At 50.5% G+C, this 20,254-nt stretch overlaps 1 protein-coding gene across 1 annotated transcript; it reads right to left on the bottom strand.

Annotated features, from left to right (window-relative positions):
• Positions 1-14,170: 14,170 nt before the first annotated feature.
• LOC102015491 (tubulin beta-2A chain) lies at positions 14,171-17,476 on the bottom strand. The gene is made up of 4 exons (XM_005398897.1): positions 17,199-17,476; positions 16,302-16,410; positions 15,939-16,049; positions 14,171-15,480 (listed from the first exon to the last, which is right to left on the bottom strand). Exons 1-4 carry the CDS (start codon positions 17,253-17,255, stop codon positions 14,420-14,422), a joined length of 1,338 nt encoding a protein of 445 aa, XP_005398954.1. The 5' UTR covers positions 17,256-17,476; the 3' UTR covers positions 14,171-14,419.
• Positions 17,477-20,254: the final 2,778 nt, after the last annotated feature.

Below are 20,254 nucleotides of genomic sequence, written 5' to 3'. Positions count from 1 at the left end.
TCTCTTCTTGTTCATTGCAGGGCACGTGAGCTAAAAGCGAAAGAATCTACTCAGAGGAAATGGAAACAGTGAGTGGTTAAAAAAGAGTTCAGAAAATGAGATGTGGTGACAGCCCAGAGAACCCAGGGGTCTCCAGGGAGTCCCGGCGACCTCCAGGTTGGACAGGCCAACCCATGCCACTGGGACAGGAGGGGGCCGAGCACAGGAAGCCACACAGGGTCAGGAGAAGTCGGGGCTGAAGCGGGCGGGGAAGGCCAGCTGGGGCACCGGGGCCTCAGGGCAGAGTGCTGTCGTTTGGCAGCTGGAGTGCCCCAGAGAGGCCCATGAGCTAAAGGCCTGGTCCCCATTCCCGGTTCCCCCAGGAATGAGGGGACCTGTAAGAGTTGGGGTGCAGGAGAGGGAAGCTGGGTCACTGGGATGTGCCCTTGGGGGAAAGCTGGGGCCCTGGCCCATCTTCACTCTGTCGGGTTTTGCTTCCTAGACCCTCAAGGCCTCTGCCATGCTCTCCTGCCTCGATGCTCGGTGCAGTCACAGGCCCAATGCAGCGGGGCCCAGGGACCATGGACTGAAACTCTCTTTGTGGGGCTTAGTGGTACAGACTTAGGGCGAGGCCTTTTGATCACGCTGCTCTTTCTCCCGCCTTCAGGTCTCAGCGTTACTTCGGAGTCCCTGGCACTGGAGGAAGCCACACGGTGTGCACCGAGACGTACTGCAAGTCCCCGAGGCAACCACCTCTTCTGTCCTTTTGGAACCTCCAGGTCACCCTTGAATGACCAAATGTGACATTAACACTAAGAGGAAGAAGGAGGAGGTGAAGAGGAAGAGGAAAGGAAAGGACAGGTGTGAGGAAGGACAGGACAGTTCTGAGGAAGGGAAGCGAGACATGCTGTACTGAAGATTGCTCACAGGGCCACTGAGATGATGGGCTGCTCTCCCCAGGCTAGCATGCAGTCAGCCCCTTGGCCTTTTACAAGAACATCCAGACAAAGGGGCATGATTGTGTGCGATGCCAGCCAAGGCGCAGCCTACGAGCCATGCAGGGGATGGATGGCGAGGGGCCAGGCGGGACGTCACAGGGCAGGAGTGCAGCACGGCTCCCTGCAGCCTCCTCCGTCAGCAGAAGAATGAAGGCTGCCGCCCGACGGTCTCCCCAGGAGGAATGGGAGACAGGATCTACACCAGGCAGCAACTGGACGTCTTCCTCCCAGAGAGCTGTCTAAATTGCCAGGGGAAGAGCCAGCCAAATAGAAGAAAAGGAAATGTAGTTCAGGGCCGAAGCACACACTTAGCATGCATAAGGCCCAAGGCCTTGAATTAGATCCACAGCAGTACAAACAAACAAAGAAGAAAGAGAAAGAGAAGAAGAAGAGGAAGGGGAAGAGGGAGAAGGAGAAGGAGAAGGAGAAGGAGAAGGAGAAGGAGAAGGAGAAGGAGAAGGAGAAGGAGAAGGAGAAGGAGAAGGAGAAGGAGAAAGAAAGAAGAAGAGGAAGAGGAGAAGGAAGAAGGAGAAGGAGACAGAGAAGGAAGAGAAGGAGGAGGAGGAGGAGAAGAAGAAGAAGAAGAAGAACAACAACAACAACAACAACAACAAAGAAAAGAACAGGGAGAAGGGGAAAGGAGAAGGCCAGGCAGATGCCGACAATGAGAATCGCCCGCTCTGTCGAGGAGACCGCTCTAACGACCAAGCTGCATTTTCTTTAATAACACATCTTGGTGCTTCAAGAGCAGGGGGTGTCGGTCCATCCTCTCACTAGTCATAAATGCACGAGTCCCACACAATCTTCTAGTTTCAGGAGGTGTGGATGTTGCTTCATCTATGAAATCACCCTGGCTGCAAGTCGAGGAGAGAGCTGGCATCACCTTCACATAGCATCCCCACAGCATCTGCCACAGCGGGGTTCCGATTGACTGTTTGTCTCCCTGACTGGCCTGGAAACTCCTGGAAGCCTAGAGTACGTTTACACCTGCTGAAGTCCTCAGTGCAGGGCGGGGCGCGTGGTGGTCGACAGCAGGTATTTGTGCAAGTCAGTGGACAGTGAAATAGAGACACAACGGCTGGAACAAAAAGAGCCAAAGACTTTGAGACCACCTGATTCCGGGACGCATGGAGACGGTGGCAGTGGGGCCATAGTTTGCATCTCCTTTAACCAACCCTCCTAACCTCTCCTGTCCTCAAAAATAGCTGAGGCGTGAACTCCATAAACTCTCAGACCAAACGAAGTTCCTCTCAGGACAAGAATTGCAGTGGGGAAAGTGCGGGAAGCTGATTCCATAAAAAGTAGGACAGGATCAATAGCCACAAAGGAAAGAGAAGATGCAGGTAAAAATCAGGGAGGGGACATCAGAACGGAGGGAAAGTGTTTAATTTTTTAAAAATTGCTTTGTGAAAGCAACAGAAGGGGGAGCTATAGAGCCACTGCAGCTTTTAAACTGGAGGCCTTTTCCCTCCCCAAAATGCGAAAAATTCATTTCACATAAAAATGAGCAACAGGGGCTGGAGCTGGGGCTCTGGGTAATACCTAAGTTCACCCCCAGCGCCAAAAAACCCAAAAAACAAACAAAAAGTTTATCAATATCAATAATATATCAGTATTTCTTTTCAACACCTTCTTTTACTCTTTATTGCTTTACTTTTTCTTCTTTCTTCCCTTTGCAAAAATATTCATCTCTATTTATTGTGGAAATCTTCATGCCTACACTTTTGGTTAGCTTGCTTAGCATGCTTGCTTATTTCTCACATGCTTGTGGTGACAGGCGCCTCCGGACTGCTGCAGGGATTCTAGCATGCCTGCCATCCAGCCTCTCCCCACCTTACCTAGGCCATACCAGTCCTTCACTCTGTGATCTTGCTTTTCCCTTGACAATTGCTTACAATCTCCGAGTACCTCCAGCAGCTCAGTAGTAGGAAATGACAGCCTTGCCTCCCTGCATTTTTTCAAACCCAGACCCACAGAAAAAGATCACAATCAAATCCACGCAGTTAGGAGCAGAAAGAATAATGTCTGCACAGGTGACAAAATTATGCCAGAAACATGGCAGATCCAAATTGATGAAAAAAAAATGACCTAAAGTATTGAAAGCTTAACAATCAAGGAAAGGATAACAGATATGAAAAAAATTAAAATTAGAAAAACTCTGAAATGAGATTCTTAGGGAAAAGAAGTATCTGTAAAAAAAAAAGTGGAAGAATTTGAGATACAAATAAAAGTAAAGAAAACAATCATAAATGCAGTAAAAACTAACAGGCACGTAAGAGCAAAAGTACTGTTCAGACACTGCCATAAGAGAATTAGTAGATGGGAAGGAAGAAAAAACATCTTAACCAAAAGGAGATGAAGGGCAGACTTCATCTTTTAGCCAAGATGGAGCGAGAGGAATTACATTCAGCCTCCCTGGAACAGCTAATGAGCTGGGCCAAAGACAGGTAACCATGGTTTCCAGGATGCGTATCACCAGGCATGGACCACTGCTACTCCTGAGAAGAAGGGAACAAATGAGTTGCCCTGTGATTTCCCCAACGTACTGTCGGGAGGCAGCTTCTGTGCTGTGCAGGAAGCCGGACCTGAAGTAGAGCTTCGTGGTCTCACTGAGTAGAAAAGACAGAAACCAGAGATCAGAGAGAGCCTGTCAGCTAGCATGACAAAGCAGAATACAGGTTAGAAAGAACTTCACAGAGAGAGCTGTAGAGATCACCAGAGAGGTCCTTTTGGGCTTAGCAGAAAACTGATACACAAGTGCATGTGCAAGATAAAAGCCTGGATTTACGGGAGGTTGAGATTGGACAATCACAAGTTTGAGCCCAGCCTGGGCAACCTAGCACCACCCTGTCTCAAAAAATAATGATGATGATGATGGGCTGGGGATTAATAAATAAGTGGAGAACAGGGAAATAGCAACTGGAAAGTAGTAAATTAAATAATTCTTAGAGCCCCCATGGGGCTAGGGTAGTGTTTGTGCTCCTGTCGCTAGAATGGCGACATTTCCTGATGTGTGGGGTGCTGCCTCAATGGTAGGGTTAGTCTCCCTGGAGCTCTAGGGATAATTTTGGACTTGTCCTAGCAAAATCTGCTTGGGACCTATCCCAGCAGGACTTAAAAATAAGTTTCAAAGGGATCCTCTGATTCCACTGAATGTAATTGTGTGCCAGGACAACAGCCTACACTCTGAAGGACCACAACAAAATCCGGGACTCAAACAACATAAAGTTTACAAAATCTGGGACCCACTTGGAAGTTGCAAAGCAGGAGGCAAATACTGCCCATGACTAGGAAGAAAATCAATCAATAAAATAGACGTAGAGATAGCAGAGGTGATGAAATTAGGAGGCAAGGATTGTTAAGCAGTTGGCATGAATGTGCTCCATCCATTCACGAGGGAATGGTGAAGAGGAGAGACGTGAAAGAGATTTAAAGGACCCAAACAGCACTTCTAGAGATTAAAAACATAATATCCAAGATGCCACATGAACAGCAGATCAGACAACTGTAAGGTGAAAAGTATAAAATACACATAATTGGAATTCCAGAGGAAGGTGAGGTAGCAGAAAAATACCTGAAGAAATTATGGGAGACATTTTTGTGAATTTAATGAATGGATTCACAAATTCAAGAAACGCTGTATCTCAGGTAGAGAAAATATAAAGGAAACCACATCAAGGTACATCAGATTGAAATTCTGAAACAGTGATTAAAGGGGTTTAACGCTCATGAGTTATTAACATCGAGACAACCAAACAGAAAGATAAAACATTTCATAAAAGAAAAGGAAGCCGTGAATTACTGGTAACTTCTCATTTTAGCCCAAGTTAGGAGAAATTAGGATGATATCTTTGAAATGCTGACAAGAAACCAGTTGTCAACATAAAATTTGATATCTAGTGAAAAATATCTTTTTAAAATGAGGCAAAATGAAGACATTTAAAGCCAAACAAAAACTGACAGATTTATTGCCAAGTGGTTTGCACCAAAAGAAAACTAAAGGAAATTTGCAGAAGGAAGAAATTGTACCCACCCAAAAAAATGAAAAGAAACGGAGGCTATGTAGGTGGATATATTGTTCTGTGTCGAATCTCTTAAAGTGATAACCACTTCCAGCAAAAGTCGTACCAATGTGTTTTCAAAATATATGGAAGTAAAATATGACTACAAGAGTGTGTAAGGCTAGAGGAAATGAAGTATGCTACTGTAAGGACCTCGTGCTATACGTGTGGTGATGTAGTATTACCTCAAGATAGATTGGAATAAACTAAAAGACCTATATTATAAACCCTTGAGTGATCACTGAGAACATAAACAATTAAATCAGCAGCACAAATAAAAGTAAAAGTTTTGAAATACTCATAGTGGGAAACCAATAAACAATTGCCAAAACTGAAACAAAAATGACAGGGTAGCACCGAGATGGCCTGACCCCTAGGACTGTACTCTTAGGATACAAAGGTGCAACCAATGTGCTGCATAATCATCTGATGTCTGTAACAGCTGAGAAGTATTTGGGAAGGAGAATAGAAACGGGTATTCTTAGAAGGGGGACTGGATGTGCCATGGTGACGGTGGAAAATGGATATGTTAGCTTTCCATTACTGTAACAAATACCTGACATAATTCAGTTCTTAAGAGAAAAGGTTGATTTTGGCTCTGTATTGGTTTGGGGTTTTTTTGCAAGGGAGAACAATAATACAGGATACACATTTTATAAAAGTATTTGTAATAGTCACCCAAAGAATCATATACAGGACAGTGCAAGAAATCTGTCCACACACTAGAGACCAAAGAATCCAGGTAAGGGCCTGGATCCCATGATAATGTCCTGCATGAGTCCATCTGAAGATCTAGAGCTCATAACAATACCTCCTGCAGGCTGTTTCACAGATCTGCACTGGGAAGGCTGAAAGGTCAGTGGTGGAAGCTAGAAAGTCTGTGCTAGCGGGATGAAGGATCTGTGCTAGTAGGCTGGAATCTATAGTAGAGCCAGGAAGCGATGCTCAAAATAAGAACCACAGCTTCCCTGAAAATTACCACAGCCATCCTTAGCAACAGTGAGGCCCCGAGCTCCTCCAATGATGAAGACAGCTGAGTTCCCATCAGGAAAGCCAACACAGCAAGCTTTTCCAGGAGACTGGCAGTGCACCATCTTCCCCTCTGGAGCCAGGAAGTGATGCTCAGAGTGAGGACCAGAGCTCCCCCAAAGTGAACCAAAGCTATTCTCAGTGCCAGCAAGGTCCCTAGCTCCTTGGAGGATGAAAACAGCCAAGTTCATCAGAAAAGCCAGCAGATGAGCTCCTCCAAAACAACCAAGAGCTCTTTACAGCTTCTACCAGCTCCCAATAGCCTTACTTCTTCTTCTCCATTTCTGCCTCTTATGCTGCTGGCAACAATCCCCAGGTAGGCCTCCCACACCCAGCACCACGCTTACTCAGTTCACCTGGGGGTTACAAGTTGACCACCAGTTGTCAATCCACCACAGGCTCTCAGTTTCAGAGGTTCTAATCCATGATCAGGCAGACCTATCACTTTAGGCCTGCAGATAACACATCATGTTGGAGTGCATGGTGGAACAAAGCCATTCCCTCATGGCCACCGTTCAAAAGAAAAGACAGCAAGAGCCCTGGGTCTCACCATCTCTGCCAAGGGCACACCCTCAGTGATCAGATCTCTCACTAGGCCCCACCTGGTGGATCCACCATGGCCCACAGCCCCAAGGTCTGGCTTTTGCAAGGGAGAACAATAATACAGGATACACATTTCATACACAGAGCTCTGGGGGGACATTCTAGATCCAATGTACAGCAATAGGAAAGTACAGCACTTTTAGCTGGAGAATGAGATTCATGCAGAAAGTACTGAGAAGTCCGAGAGCTAAATGACAGGCCAGATGGTCGTGTAGACTTGAGTCTACAGGCAAGATGGAAGACTGGAGTTAGGCCCTCTCCCCAAGCAGCTGCTCCTGGTATCTCTTTATAAGTAGCTATAATTACTTTTTTTGGTGTTATATTGCAAATGTCATGCACTGTGGACTCAGAAAACCCAGGTGTCTATCCAAGTCCTCTACTCAGGGATGAATGCTTCTGGGACAAGTTACTTCAGCTAAGCCCGAGGTCTTTAAGAACAGTTAATTCCCTAAATGATGGGACTGCCAGCCACTGGGTCCTTCACCCACTGAACAACAGGACACATGATCCACGATCCTCCCCTTTCCTCCTGACACAGGGACTGATTCAGAGACAGACATGTGACTCAGTCTGGATGCTCTTCGGGTTTGTAGCAATAGAGCGGTGCCAGTCTAGAGTTGCGGTCATGTGGGGGGTTCGGCCAAAGAATGAAGCCGAGATCCTAAAACCACACTGTGTCGATCTGGCTTTTGTGGCCATAATAAAAAACCTGGGGCTGGGTACTTTGTAAGGAACGTAGATTTATTTAGGTCACAGTTCTGCAGGTTTGAGAGCATGACGTTGGGATGTGCGAGGTTCTGGTGAGGGTCTCACGGCTCCATCGGAACATGGAGGCAGCGCCTGTCTGAGAGAGACCACAGGACAAGAGAGAAAGCCGCGGTGGCGGGAGGCTCACTCTAGCAGCAACCGCTCTCCAGGGAACTAAGCTGCCCAGAGCGAATCCTGTTAATCCCTTCCCAGGGGGTGCCCCCAGGGCGTACTCATCCTGCCGGGAGGCCCCATCACTTCCGTACTATTACAGTGGAGAATTAAGCCTCCGCACGAATTGCTGAAGGATAAACCGTGTTCAAACCACACCGCACACTATCCACTCAGATCTCGAAGAAAGCGGAAGTTGCGATGGCCTCTCTTCATCCCTGCTCACGTGGACGAGTTTGCTCCGCAGGGCTTTGTTTTGAATGATCTTTCTGCTGAATGCTTGTGCTGTCCTTTTGTCTTTGCTTTTAAAGGCTCCTCCCTCTCACTGCTCAGCTACCCAGGCTGCTGCTCGCATCCCACACACGCCTCACCCCTGCCGCCCTGCCCCTCCTTTTACGGCAGCCCCGTGGTCCGCTAGTTTCTTCCGGGATAATGTCCTCCACGTGACTACCGCGCCCTACAGCTGCTCCTGCTTTGTATGTCCCGAGGCGCCTTCTCTTCCGCTCACTTCACCAAAGGAGGTTTGACCTTTTCTGCCCAGTGACCAGGCATGCAAACCACAGGAAATGCATTTGTGAAAAACTAAAATTTAAATTGCTTTAGTTGATAAAGATTCATGACCTGACACGAACGTTTCATTGTACATCATTAAAAAGATTTCCCAGCTAGGTGTGGTGGCACACGCCTGTAATCTCAGCACTCTGGGAGGCTGAGGCAGGAGGATCAACAGTTCTAGCTTAGCCTGGGAAATTTTATGATTTAGCAAGATCTCAAAATAAAAAATAAAAATGTTCTGGGGATGGCATGCAGTAAGAAAGGCTGAAATTCAATTCCTATAGCACAATAGAGAAACAAACAAATTTTAAAGATCTTTTTCCTAAAAGTCATGTATATATGTTGTCAACATTTGCTAAAGGTTAGAAAGGCCTAAAGGCAAGGAAATTAAACATTTTGATCCAGAGATATGGACCAAGAAATCTTCTTTTATTTAAACTTGGACTGCTTTTAAAGTGAGGCCTTCTCTTTGTATGAACCACTTGGCAAACTCATGTTTACGGAAAGCACTAGAAAAGGAGATAAAAGGTCACTCTGTAGGAAAAGTTTTCCCTCTGCTTTCATACCACAACTAAAGCAGAATATTTTGTGACCCCAAAACTTGTGATTTCTGCCCACCAACAAACCAGCAAGTGATTCTCCAGTGGACACCAGCAGGATGTGCTCTTTTTTGACTTAAGTGCTGACACTGTGAACCTGGGGTAGCATTGGTTCACACAGGCTAAGGGCTTAGTCCCACGAGGCTAACCCCACCCCAGATGCGAGCTGCAAGTAATAGGTTGTAACCTAGACTTCTGACCTATGGGCTGTCAGTTAGGGTTCCTACTACCCCCTTTCCTGATTTGAGTAATTTGCAAGAACAGCTCATAGAACTCAGGAAAGCACATACGTTTGCCAGGTCCTTATAGAGGATGTTATAAAGGGCACTGATGAACACTGGGTAGAGAGATGCCTAGGGCCTGGTGTGTGGGAAAAGATGCAAAGATTCCATCTTTCACGGCCTCTCTGGGTCTCCGGGGAACCTCCACCCCTCTTCCTCCCCAGCAGCTCTCCAAAGCCAGCCTTTTTGGTGCTTTCATGGAGGTCTTGTGGCATGGGTGCATTTGATTAAAGCATGGGTCAATTTAACCTTCAGCTCTTCTCCCCTCCCAGGAGGCTGGGAGATGGTGTGAACGTCCCATCCTTCTAATCATCCTTGGTCCCTCCAGTGACCAGCCCCACCCTGAAGCTCTCAACACATTAGCACACAAAACGACACTTGTTTAGAAGAGTCCAAGGATTTTAGGAGCTGTGTGTCTGAAAGTACATACATCGACTAAATATGTATTCCATGATCACACTTCTTAGCCACCCTAATTAAGGAAGAAGCTGTTGTCCAGTGTCCTTTCTCTATTGCTTCTTTCCTGACAGAAGACTGAAATGATCTGTGTCCAGAGAAAAGACAGCTTGCTCAGCCCCCTTGAGCGAAAGGTACCAATGCAAGGCAAGCAGAAGTCGGCGGGGGATCCTGGCACAGATCTTGAAAGGAGGCTGACTCAGCTGGACAGGATTTTCTGCCCTCCCTCCCTCTCTTGCTCCTTTCCCAGAACCTAGATCTCAGAGCTGCAGCAGCCACCCTGCAGCTGAAAAGCTGGACAATGCACGCCACTGGCCGTGAGTGAAAGGAAGACTGGAAAAGATGTCCAGGCTGAGTCACTGCTCAGCTACACTGCCTGGGGTATGTGTCACTAGAATTTTTTTTAATGAAAGGAAAAAAAATACTCCAGTGACTCTTTTAGTGAAAGGAAAAACTACTCTGACACTCTTGCTGCTAGCAGCTGAACATCAGCACTAACTGACACAGTGACCTGGGAACGTGGCTTAATGGGGGAAGGGCTTAGTTTCCATCTTTGTAAACTGATGGCATCATACAAAGATCACGGAAGGTCCCTTCATCTCTGAAACACTACGCTTCTAAGACTCCCTGTGAATGCAGAAAAAATGCCTCGGGCTTGCCTGTTCTGTCTTCCATCTTGGGGGAAGTCTGAACGCATGTGCTTCCTCAGGCAGGAGTCGAAATGACTGTGAACATAGCCATGGTATGACTCAGCATTTGCACCCCTAGGGTACACATGTAGACAGGAAGGCCCGCATGCACTCTGAAACTACATACATGAACCCTCATTGCAGCACTGTTCTCAACAGCCAAGGGGAAGAAATGACCCAAACGTCCGTCCATGGATGAACAGGTGTGTAAAATGTTCTTCCCCACATGATGGAGTGTTATTATCAGCCCTAAGAAGGATGGAGTGCTGATGCTTGCTCCCATATGGGTGACCCTTGAAAACCTTAAACTAAAGACAAACAAGCCAGACACAGAAGACCACAGACGGCACGATTCCATTTGTATGAAACGTCCCGACTGATGAATTCAGACACAGAAAGACTGGTGGCTGCCAGGGGTCGAGGTGGGAGGGGGAAGAGCAGAGTGAGGAAATGACTGCTGATACGATGGGGTTTCCTGCTAAGGGGATGAAAACGTCCTGGGATTTTAGCCGCAGTGGACCCTCAGCGCTGTGAGTGCACTAAAACACGCTGATCTGTATTCTTTTCAGTGGAGAATTTTGATGGAATGTGACTAATACCTCAGTTTCAAAGAAAAAGGAAAAATGAGGATGAGACATTTTTGGTGAAATAGACTGCACCAAAGTAAGCTTCTCCGGGTGTGTCGGCCAGTGAGCCTTCAAAGAATGCCGAGGGCCACGAGGACAGGGGAGGCCAGGAGGGAGGAATGTTAAAAAACTAAGGTGTGAATCTGTTTTCAAGTGAATGGGTCAAATTGGAGGCATATTTAGAAAATCATGACCTCAAAATAGGACTTTTGTTACATACCCGAAGGAAATCAGCATGTAGGAGTTGCCCCAGCCTTGTCCAGGTGCAAGTCACACCTTAAGTAAAATAAGGATGTGTAAGGGTGTCGCTCCAGCTTTCACTAACGTCCTGCTCGCTTTTACAGTACACGACTCCCAGGAGGATATTCCTCCTGCAACCACAGCTGCATTACCCCGGGTGTATGTGTGCATGGAATTTTAGAACCACAGCATTCAATATCATCCTATAGTGACCCCATTACAGACAAAAGTCTTGACATTGTTTGAGCCCAGCTCATCTACAAAAGCTGAGTGTGGACCAAGACATGGGTTTACATTTCCCCTTGAAGCCAGGAAGCCCATCCTTCCCTTCCTCATAATTCTCGTGTGGCTTTGTATATGATAGGGCCTAAGACAAAGAGCTCCGCTTCTAAGACCGGAACAGTATAAAGGGTTCTGGGATCTTAGAGGTCTCCGACCCTCCACTTCCTTACTTACATAATAAGAAGGAATGGAATGGAATGGCGTCTCAAGGTAACTTTTGGTTCAGATTGCTATTAATCTAACACACTTCTGGTGACAAAATGGAAAATTTAACATGGTCTTAGATCATCTCCTGGGTTGCTGTAGAGATGTCCATCAATCTCAAGCCCACATTGGGATTTTAGATCCTTCTCAGCCTCCCAGGATGACCTCAAGGTGCCCGCCCACTCCTCCTCCCTAACCCGAACCTCTGAATCCTCCAGTGGGGCTTGTGATTTGGGTTCTGTGTTTGCCCAGAAGTGACAATCCTCTTCTGGACACATCAGGGAGGGACAGAACATGGAAGGGGGCTGAAGGCAGGCAACACCACCGCCATCAGCACTGCCACCAAGTCCCACCACACAATGGCTGTATCGAAGGCAGCTAGTGTTTCTAGGCACCTGAGCATATGCCTCACGGTGACAGTTTCCCCATATGCATTTAAAGTCTATTCTGTCTTAGATCCCAGGGCATCTGTTTGAATGGTCAGTTTGGTACTCACTATCCCAATCCTGCCAAAATAAGCTCTGGCAGGGTGCTGAGAGGCCAGCAGGCAGGCTGGCTGGCACCTGTCTGTCCTCTTCTCTCAAGGCGGGAAGGAGAAGCATGCTTCTAGTATGCCAAGGGGCACTTGGCTACAGTTCCTTGCTTCTCTGAGGTCTGACAGGCTATAGGGAAGGGCCCCGCCAAGGATAGTCCAGGGGGCCTTGGCAGCTGCCCCAGTGCTCCGGGCGCTTAAAACCAGTCACCCTTCAGCAAGGCCGTTGGAAGCTTTACACCAGCTCAGCAAGAATGGCACCTGCCAGGCTGCTACTAAATGTAGAAAATTGGAGCTGAGATGGCCCTTCCCACCCTTTGGACGAGGTTTTGCAACACACTCATGAGGGCAGCAGGCTGCTCGCTTCATTGACGGGAGGCAGATGGCAGAATCAACTTAGTTTCGTTCTGTTCAGACGGACACAGCTCACACTTTTCTTTGGAACTGTTTCCAAATATATTTCCGCCTCTTTTAAAATGAAAATCTTTCCTCTACAGTCATCTTTCTTTCAAGTAGTAGAACCATGTAGGATCAAATAAATGTAAGGCTGGATTTACAAATAATATTTTTTTCTAATTTTGAATTTGTGTAAGTACTAGAAAAATCTTAAACCTTGGTTTTTTTTTTTTTTGTTGATGATCCTTTTCTTCTCATAGGAGTATATAAGTAAGGATTTTTACATTTATTTACTGACATTTCTCTTTTTATGAGAAAATGGCCCAGAGTAAAGCAGAGCATTAGCATTACTTTGACAAAAAAATAATTTATCCCATAGAAGCATTTTAACTGAAAATTCATGGACTCCACATTTTCATAGTGGTTGAGTCCAAGTTTTAGGCTGCGGCATGTGTTCAAATCTCACATCACACGCCTGCATGGTGAGGAAGCAATAAACTGTGAAAATTACTGTGGCTTGCCTATTTAAATTCTCCAATAATTCTGAATTTATAATTCCACAGTAACTCAAAAGAGATTAACTTAAGTACAAAGTTTGCAATAGAGTAGAGGCATGGTTCTGGGAGAAAGTTAACAAAAAATGAACCTACTGCTTATACATCTGTATCTGTTCCTAATTACAGGTGATTTCATTGACTTAAAAGGCATAGAGTGTATCCACTGGCAGAATCCCACTTGTAGAATTTTACAGGATAGCTATTCTCCTGTACACACTGATATATTCACAAAATTATCCATTGTGTCAACGTAAGAAAAAAGTATAAACAACCTAAATGTCCACTGGTAGGGAAGTGGCTGAATATAACGGGGCACAACTACATAATGGATGCTATGTATCCATGTCAGGAGGAGAGGTGTTTCTCCGAGATATACGGGTGGTGGGGCTGGTGTACAGCTCATTAGTAGAGATGTGCAAGGCCTGAGTGTGACCCGTAGCACTCGCCTATGAGTACTTCAACACCCACACACCACACACAGTTTAGTGAAGATGGGCACAGAACAGCATGAGTGGAAGACAAATGAGGAATAAGCTGGAAGAACGTGAAAATATATACAACCTCTCTGCAAGAGTGTGAGAAAGATGATACGGATAGGAGTGGCTGGCTTCTGAGGAGGAAGACTATCAAGGGACACAGGAGGGAGGGAGACTCACTTTAGAATCGTGCGCTGTGTGCATGCAGGAACTATTCAGAAAATTGTAGCTGGATTTGGGGGTGCACACGTAACCCCATCACTCTGGGATGGGGGATGAGAGCAGGAGGGCAGCACTTAGTGAGACATTGTCTCAAAACAGTCTTTTTTTTTAAAGGGACCTGGGGATATAGATCAGTGTTAAGATCCTGCCTTCAATCCCTGCTACAAAAAAAAAAAAAAGGCAGAGGATTTGTACACACATTTAGTATGCTTCCCAGTAGGGTCTCTTTCAACTAATAAAACATGTACTTACACCCATTTTAAAGTTCAGGTTGATCCTCCTACCCAATGGGGTAAGATTGTCACATGTTTAATTTTCACCACACCCAAGCAGTAAAGGAGCTCTGCCTCACGCCTTCCCTTCTTTAAAGGGAGGGAATTAACAGCGCGTGTTCAGAAAGTTACATTTCAGTCTGTAATAAAGCACTGAAGCAAGAGGAAAAGGGGGGGAAAGAAGAGAGGACACCATTCAGACACAAACGTTTATGTGATTTCAGCCATTACAACAGTAGTTCAGGAGTATCTCAAGTGTTACAGCGGTGTCATCAATGTTACAAAAAGAGAAAACAAAGTGACAGGCAACAGTGAAGAGCACCAGAGAACCAGCGCACACCTACGGCAGACCATGCTTGCTCCTTCGAAGCCAGGGTATTTCACAGTAGCCCCCCTCCCCCTCGCCTTCCTGCTCAGCTCTCCCCAGGCTGCTGCGCTGCGACCTCAAGCCTCGTCCTCGCCCTCCTCCTCCTCGAACTCCCCCTGTTCGTCGGCCGTGGCGTCCTGGTACTGCTGGTACTCGGACACCAGGTCGTTCATGTTGCTCTCGGCCTCGGTGAACTCCATCTCGTCCATGCCCTCGCCCGTGTACCAGTGCAGGAAGGCCTTGCGCCGGAACATGGCCGTGAACTGCTCCGAGATGCGCTTGAACAGCTCCTGGATGGCCGTGCTGTTGCCGATGAAGGTGGCTGACATCTTGAGGCCGCGCGGCGGGATGTCGCACACGGCCGTCTTCACGTTGTTGGGGATCCACTCCACGAAGTAGCTGCTGTTCTTGTTCTGCACGTTTAGCATCTGCTCGTCCACCTCCTTCATGGACATGCGGCCGCGGAAGATAGCGGCCACCGTGAGGTAGCGGCCGTGGCGCGGGTCGCAGGCGGCCATCATGTTCTTGGAGTCGAACATCTGCTGGGTGAGCTCGGGCACCGTCAGGGCGCGGTACTGCTGGCTGCCCCGGCTGGTGAGGGGCGCGAAGCCCGGCATGAAGAAGTGCAGGCGCGGGAAGGGCACCATGTTCACGGCCAGCTTGCGCAGGTCTGCGTTCAGCTGGCCCGGGAAGCGCAGGCAGGTGGTCACCCCGCTCATGGTGGCCGACACCAGGTGGTTGAGGTCGCCGTAGGTGGGGGTGGTCAGCTTGAGGGTGCGGAAGCAGATGTCGTACAGGGCCTCGTTGTCGATGGAGTAGGTCTCGTCAGTGTTCTCCACCAGCTGGTGCACGGACAGGGTGGCGTTGTAGGGCTCCACCACGGTGTCGGACACCTTGGGCGAGGGCATGACGCTGAAGGTGTTCATGATGCGGTCTGGGTACTCCTCGCGGATCTTGCTGATGAGCAGGGTGCCCATGCCCGAGCCGGTGCCGCCCCCCAGCGAGTGGGTCAGCTGGAAGCCCTGGAGACAGTCACAGCTTTCGGACTCCTTCCGCACCACGTCCAGGACCGAGTCCACCAGCTCGGCGCCCTCTGTGTAGTGTCCCTTGGCCCAGTTGTTCCCGGCACCACTCTGGCCTGCAGAGAGAGAAAATTCCTAAATTCCCAATGATTGGGTTAAATTCCTTCTCACCTCAAACCCCTTAATAAAGCAGTCAGTGCTCAGATAAAATCCTATCTGGTTGCCACCAAACATTCGGATGTTACCCAATGTGTTCACGTGTGTAATTCTTTTTTTTTTTTTTTTTTTTTTTGGTTTTTCTCCGGTACCGGGAACCGAACTCAAGACCTTGTGCTTCCCAGGCAGGCGCTTTTGCTGCTGACCTAAATCCCCAGCCCCTATGTGTGTAATTCTAAGTAAGGAAGTAGGAACACCTGGCTATTAGAAGCTGCAAGGCAAACCTATGTCTTTTTAAAGCCTACATTAAAGCTCAGCTGCACACAACTGGACGTTCTGCATTCTTTCCCTCTGGCAGTCACCCTCCTCCAACCTAAGCAAGGAGCTCCCCGTACCTTCAGGGATGCCAGGCACTCACCGAACACAAAGTTGTCTGGCCTGAAAATCTGGCCGAAGGGTCCAGACCTGACTGAGTCCATCGTGCCGGGTTCCAGGTCCACCAGGATGGCCCGAGGTACATACTTGTTACCTGCGGGGAAGGGAGCTGCCTCAGACCCGCAGGCAGAGCGCTATGCAGAGAGGGGCTTGCTCTTATCTTTCTTCTTGGCGGCAGTGATATTGCCCCAAACAAAGGAAACCCGTGGCCGGTTTGCAAAGGGCTTGCCTTGGCCCAGGGGAGGGCTTGGCCCAGGGGAGGGCACCCCGGTATGGGTTATCGGACACTGACCCCAGGGAAAAAAGGAAAAGAAAGGAAGGGAGGAGGGGAGGTAGAGGCAATTACCAGTGGCTTCGTTGTAGTACACATTGATTCTTTCCAGCTGCAAATCGCTGTCTCCATGGTAACTGCCAGTGGGGTCGATACCATGTTCATCACTGATAACCTCCCAAAACTGAGACAGAAAAAGGCTGTATTTAGCCACGAGGGGCCCCAAGGACGCCGCAAGTCATAAGCAGAAGCCCCCCTGCGGCTCTGACAACCCAACCTTTCAGGAGCTTTCAAGGGCGGCGGGACCCCGGGCTTGGATACTGCGGGGTCAGACAGTGGAAACTGGGCGTTTCCCAGGCGAACAGCTGCAGGCAGGGAGATTGGGGTCCTGGGGGTTGGAACCAGCAGAAGCCTGGGACTGCGGGTTCACTGCCCTCAGAGTCACAGCCTGGCGCGGCAGGCGATGCGCCCCCTCCCCCCGCCCCGTGTCCAGCCGGCGGGGAGGGGCGGGCGAGACCGGAAAGGGGTTTAGATTCAAAGCACGTCCAGCGGCTTCGAGACAATCGCTCTCCTCCCCTCGGCGGAGGCTCGGCTCGGGTTCAAGCGAGTAAAATCAATTCTCCCCCTGTCCGGGTCCCTCCCTAGCCCGGCGCTTTTCCTGCTGTCCCGGTCCCTCCCTAACCCGGCGCACACAGCCTGGCGGATACCTGCGTGCCTGGCCAAGTGTCCAAGCGGGAAGAGAGGGACCAAGGGACGGCCGGGATTTCGAACAGGTTGCGGTGACAATGAGCGAGACACTCCCTCCCCGGGAGTCGCCCAGAGCCCATACTCCCCAGGGCTGCGCAGAGCGTTCCGGACGTCCGTACTTTTGAGCCCGGCCTCCCCAGCACCGCGCCGCGCCCGGGACCTGGAGGGGCGCTCGGCCCGGCCCCACTGCCCCACCCGGACCCCCGCCCCGGAAGGCGCGCCCACCTTGGCGCCGATCTGGTTGCCGCACTGGCCCGCCTGGATGTGCACGATCTCGCGCATGGTGCCTCGCTCGCGTCTCCCTGGTTCGGGTCTCTGTTTGTCAGTCTGTCTGTCCTCCCCTCCACGCCCACCGCGAGACGGCCAGGAACGCGCTCGGAAACCGACGGGCTGAGAGCCCCGGGCCCGCGGGCTGGGGCTTTTATGGAGGGAGGGAGGGGCGCGCGGCGCAGGCCGCGCCCCCAGCCCGAGCCCCCCAGTCCCCAGCGCGCGAGTGCTGCCCGGCCCGGCTGACGTAATGCTCCGGGCCCGGGGACCGTCCGGGAGGCTGGACTGCGAGCCAGTGGCCAATCAGCGCGGGCGGAGGGGGGCGACTTGCAGGGGAGGGGTGAGCATTGTCTCGGGCCGGGGGAGGGGGAGGAGCGCGGCGGGAGGTGGGGAAGGGCGCGGGGCGGAAGCGGCTCGCGCTGCAGAGCCGGTGGGGCCCGAGCTGGCACTGGCCGGGGCGCAGGAAGGACTGAGCAGGTGGAGAGGCCATCGGGCGCTGGAGTGGCGCAGACGGAAGGACTGGGGTTGGCGGTGTCTCTTCCGCCACCGGCCAGGGTGCCCAAGCCCGGTGCACCTGCGATATCACCGCGCCCCTCCCCAACCCTGGGGCCGGCCGTTGTCCTGGCACCGAGGCGCCGCACACGGAGCCGTAGGGGAAGGAAGGCAGCCGACCCCAGAACGAGTCATGCGCAACCCGGACGGAGAGGCCCTAGGGGTCTGGACAGCCCTGGACACCGTGGCCCAGGAGCCCCGCGCGCTCTCGCCTTTGTCTTTGTCTCGAGCCCCTGGCTCCCTCAGTGCAGAGCCAGCGGTGGCGCGACCCCTCCGCGGGTCCAGGGCGGCCGAACCGCCGCGCCCCCGCGGCCCCGGGCGCTCGGCCTTTGTTCCCCGCGAGGGCTGGGTGGGCGTGGCTGCTCGCGCGTGGACGGCGCCGCGGCCGAGGGGGGTGGGGCCCAGGGGGCGGGGCGGCGGCGGAACAAAGGGCTCTCGGGCGTGGGCGGTGCGCGAGGGGCTAAGAATTTAAAATCACACTCGGGTGCCCCTGCTGAGGGTTCGGTTCCTGCGTCGACGGGTAAAGGCGCGGGTTCCAAAAGTCGTCGCCGCGCCACCTCGAGCTTTGGAATCTCTTCGCGGCGGCCACGAGGTCCCAGACTTCGTGCTCCGGATTGGGGGAGGGCCGCCTCGAAACTGCAGTCCCGCGAGGAACGGGCCACGCCGACCCTGCGCGGCCACGCGGCGCGTGCGCAGACTCCGAGCGCTCGCATCCGCACTCCTTGGGTTCGAGGACCGCGCCGAGCTCTTTGTTACGGCGTGTGCGCGCGTGTGCTCGAGTGCGCGAGTGTCGAGCGGCCCAGCCCACGCGCGTTGGCAGCAGGGGGAAGAGGGGGCAGGAAAGCTCACGGCAGAACCCGTTCCCTGCAGTTGCAGGGCTGGACCTCTGCCTCCGGGACGGGTAGTTTGCAGGGTGAGTTGACCTCTTTTCATCCTCTGGACAGAGAAGCCGAGAGTCCCAGGGTCCCACGGCGGCGCAGAGCTCGCAGCTGTTGAGTGAGGCCCGCCCAGAGCCATCAGCAAGCTGTCACCGCCTCCCTTTCCCGCTGGGGTGGGAGGGGGCTTTTAACTCAATTCCTTGTACAAAGAGAAGCAGCGAGAACAAAAGCCCAGCGGCCCGCAGACATCTTGAGGGTCCGAGTTCCCGGGACGACTGCGGGTGTCGGCCTAAGGTTGGGTTAGGCGTTAAGCAGGGGGTCTGCCTCTCCCCCCAATTAGCAGGGCTCCAAGGACCCAAGCCCTGACCCCGGATTTCCTAATCCACATCCTACAGATGCGCAAGCTTTGAGGGCGAACAATTCCCAAGGTCACACAGCAGGTTAAAATGAAGGCGCAGACTCGAATCCCAACTGCCAAGCACCCAAGTCCCCGGGGAAGGTCACCGTGTCCAGTCTAAAAGGGCCGTAGCAGGTGTCAGCCTCGAGGCGGCGGCTCCGATGGGACCCAGCTGCCAATGTAGTGGGCTCGACAGGGGCGGTTAGCGCCGGCCGTGCGGCTCGGCCCCACCCGGGTAACCTGAGCTTGCTTGCCTCACCTAACGGGTCCATTTCTCAGCTTGTTTCAGAGCCAGATCGCCGCTGTACCGGGTGAAAACGCGTGTTCAAGATTACATAGATAAATGGAGCCCTTTCTCTCGGGCTTCTTTTTGGGGAAGGGGTTTGGGATAGAGCGAGACTGGAAATCGCCCTTGCAAGGGCCCGGATGCCTTGGAGGGCCAGCCTTTTTGGCCTAAGATTGCCTCCTTTTCATGAGCATTGTCCCCGCCCCCACCCCTTTGGAACCGAAATTCTTACCAGTTCTACTGGGATTACGATGGTGCACCTTTCATTTTTCACAAGGACCTGATTTTGTGTTGAAAAGTGGATGAAGGCTACGTTTACTCTTTTTTTTTTTTTTTTTTTTGGTTTTTCTCTGGTACCGGGAACCGAACTCACGACCTTGTGCTTGCCAGGCAGGCGCTTTGCCGCTGAGCTAAATCCCCAGCCCCAGGCTACGTTTACTCTTAAAGTCTTTCGGTTTATCTGCATTTTTAAAAATCAACCTCATTCCATGTAATTTGCAGAAAGAGCTACTGGGAACCAAAGGGGAAGGACAACAAAAAAACAGTGTTCTCAGCTGGGGTCCCTGCAATTTCTTTTTGTCTGTCATACCCAATTTCTTTCAGTCTGGGACACTGTATATCACACATAAAGATTTGGAGACAGTGTATTTCATGATCTGTTACATGTGGTAAGTTTTAAGGATTTTAAAAATTTCCCTTCCAGAGACAGTTGCTTAATACTGCTCTGTGAAATAAAATTCAACATTTTTATGCATAACTACGGCTGAGGTGAGCAAGAGCCACTAAACTATTAAAACTACCTTCGCTCTTGCAATTTTCAGATTATTTTCAATGGCAAAATCTCAAATGATTGTGCATTTCTCTATTACAAAGAATCATTGTTTCAAGGAACAGAAGGGGT

This window comes from Chinchilla lanigera, unplaced genomic scaffold (assembly GCF_000276665.1).
Source record: "Chinchilla lanigera isolate Chin_1 unplaced genomic scaffold, ChiLan1.0 scaffold00064, whole genome shotgun sequence".
In the NCBI taxonomy this organism is placed as follows: domain Eukaryota; kingdom Metazoa; phylum Chordata; class Mammalia; order Rodentia; family Chinchillidae; genus Chinchilla; species Chinchilla lanigera.
The sequence above is the reverse complement of the archived record's forward strand: the minus strand, read 5'-3'. Positions and strand labels throughout refer to the sequence as shown.

Excerpts from the sequence above, each read along its gene's own strand:
- LOC102015491 (XM_005398897.1), bottom strand. The coding sequence starts at position 17,255 with ATGCGCGAGATCGTGCACATCCAGGCGGGCCAGTGCGGCAACCAGATC. Across the intron at positions 16,411-17,198 it reads GCAACCAGATCGGCGCCAAG|TTTTGGGAGGTTATCAGTGA; the intron begins GTGGGCGCGCCT and ends TTTCTGTCTCAG. Across the intron at positions 16,050-16,301 it reads GTACTACAACGAAGCCACTG|GTAACAAGTATGTACCTCGG; the intron begins GTAATTGCCTCT and ends CCTTCCCCGCAG.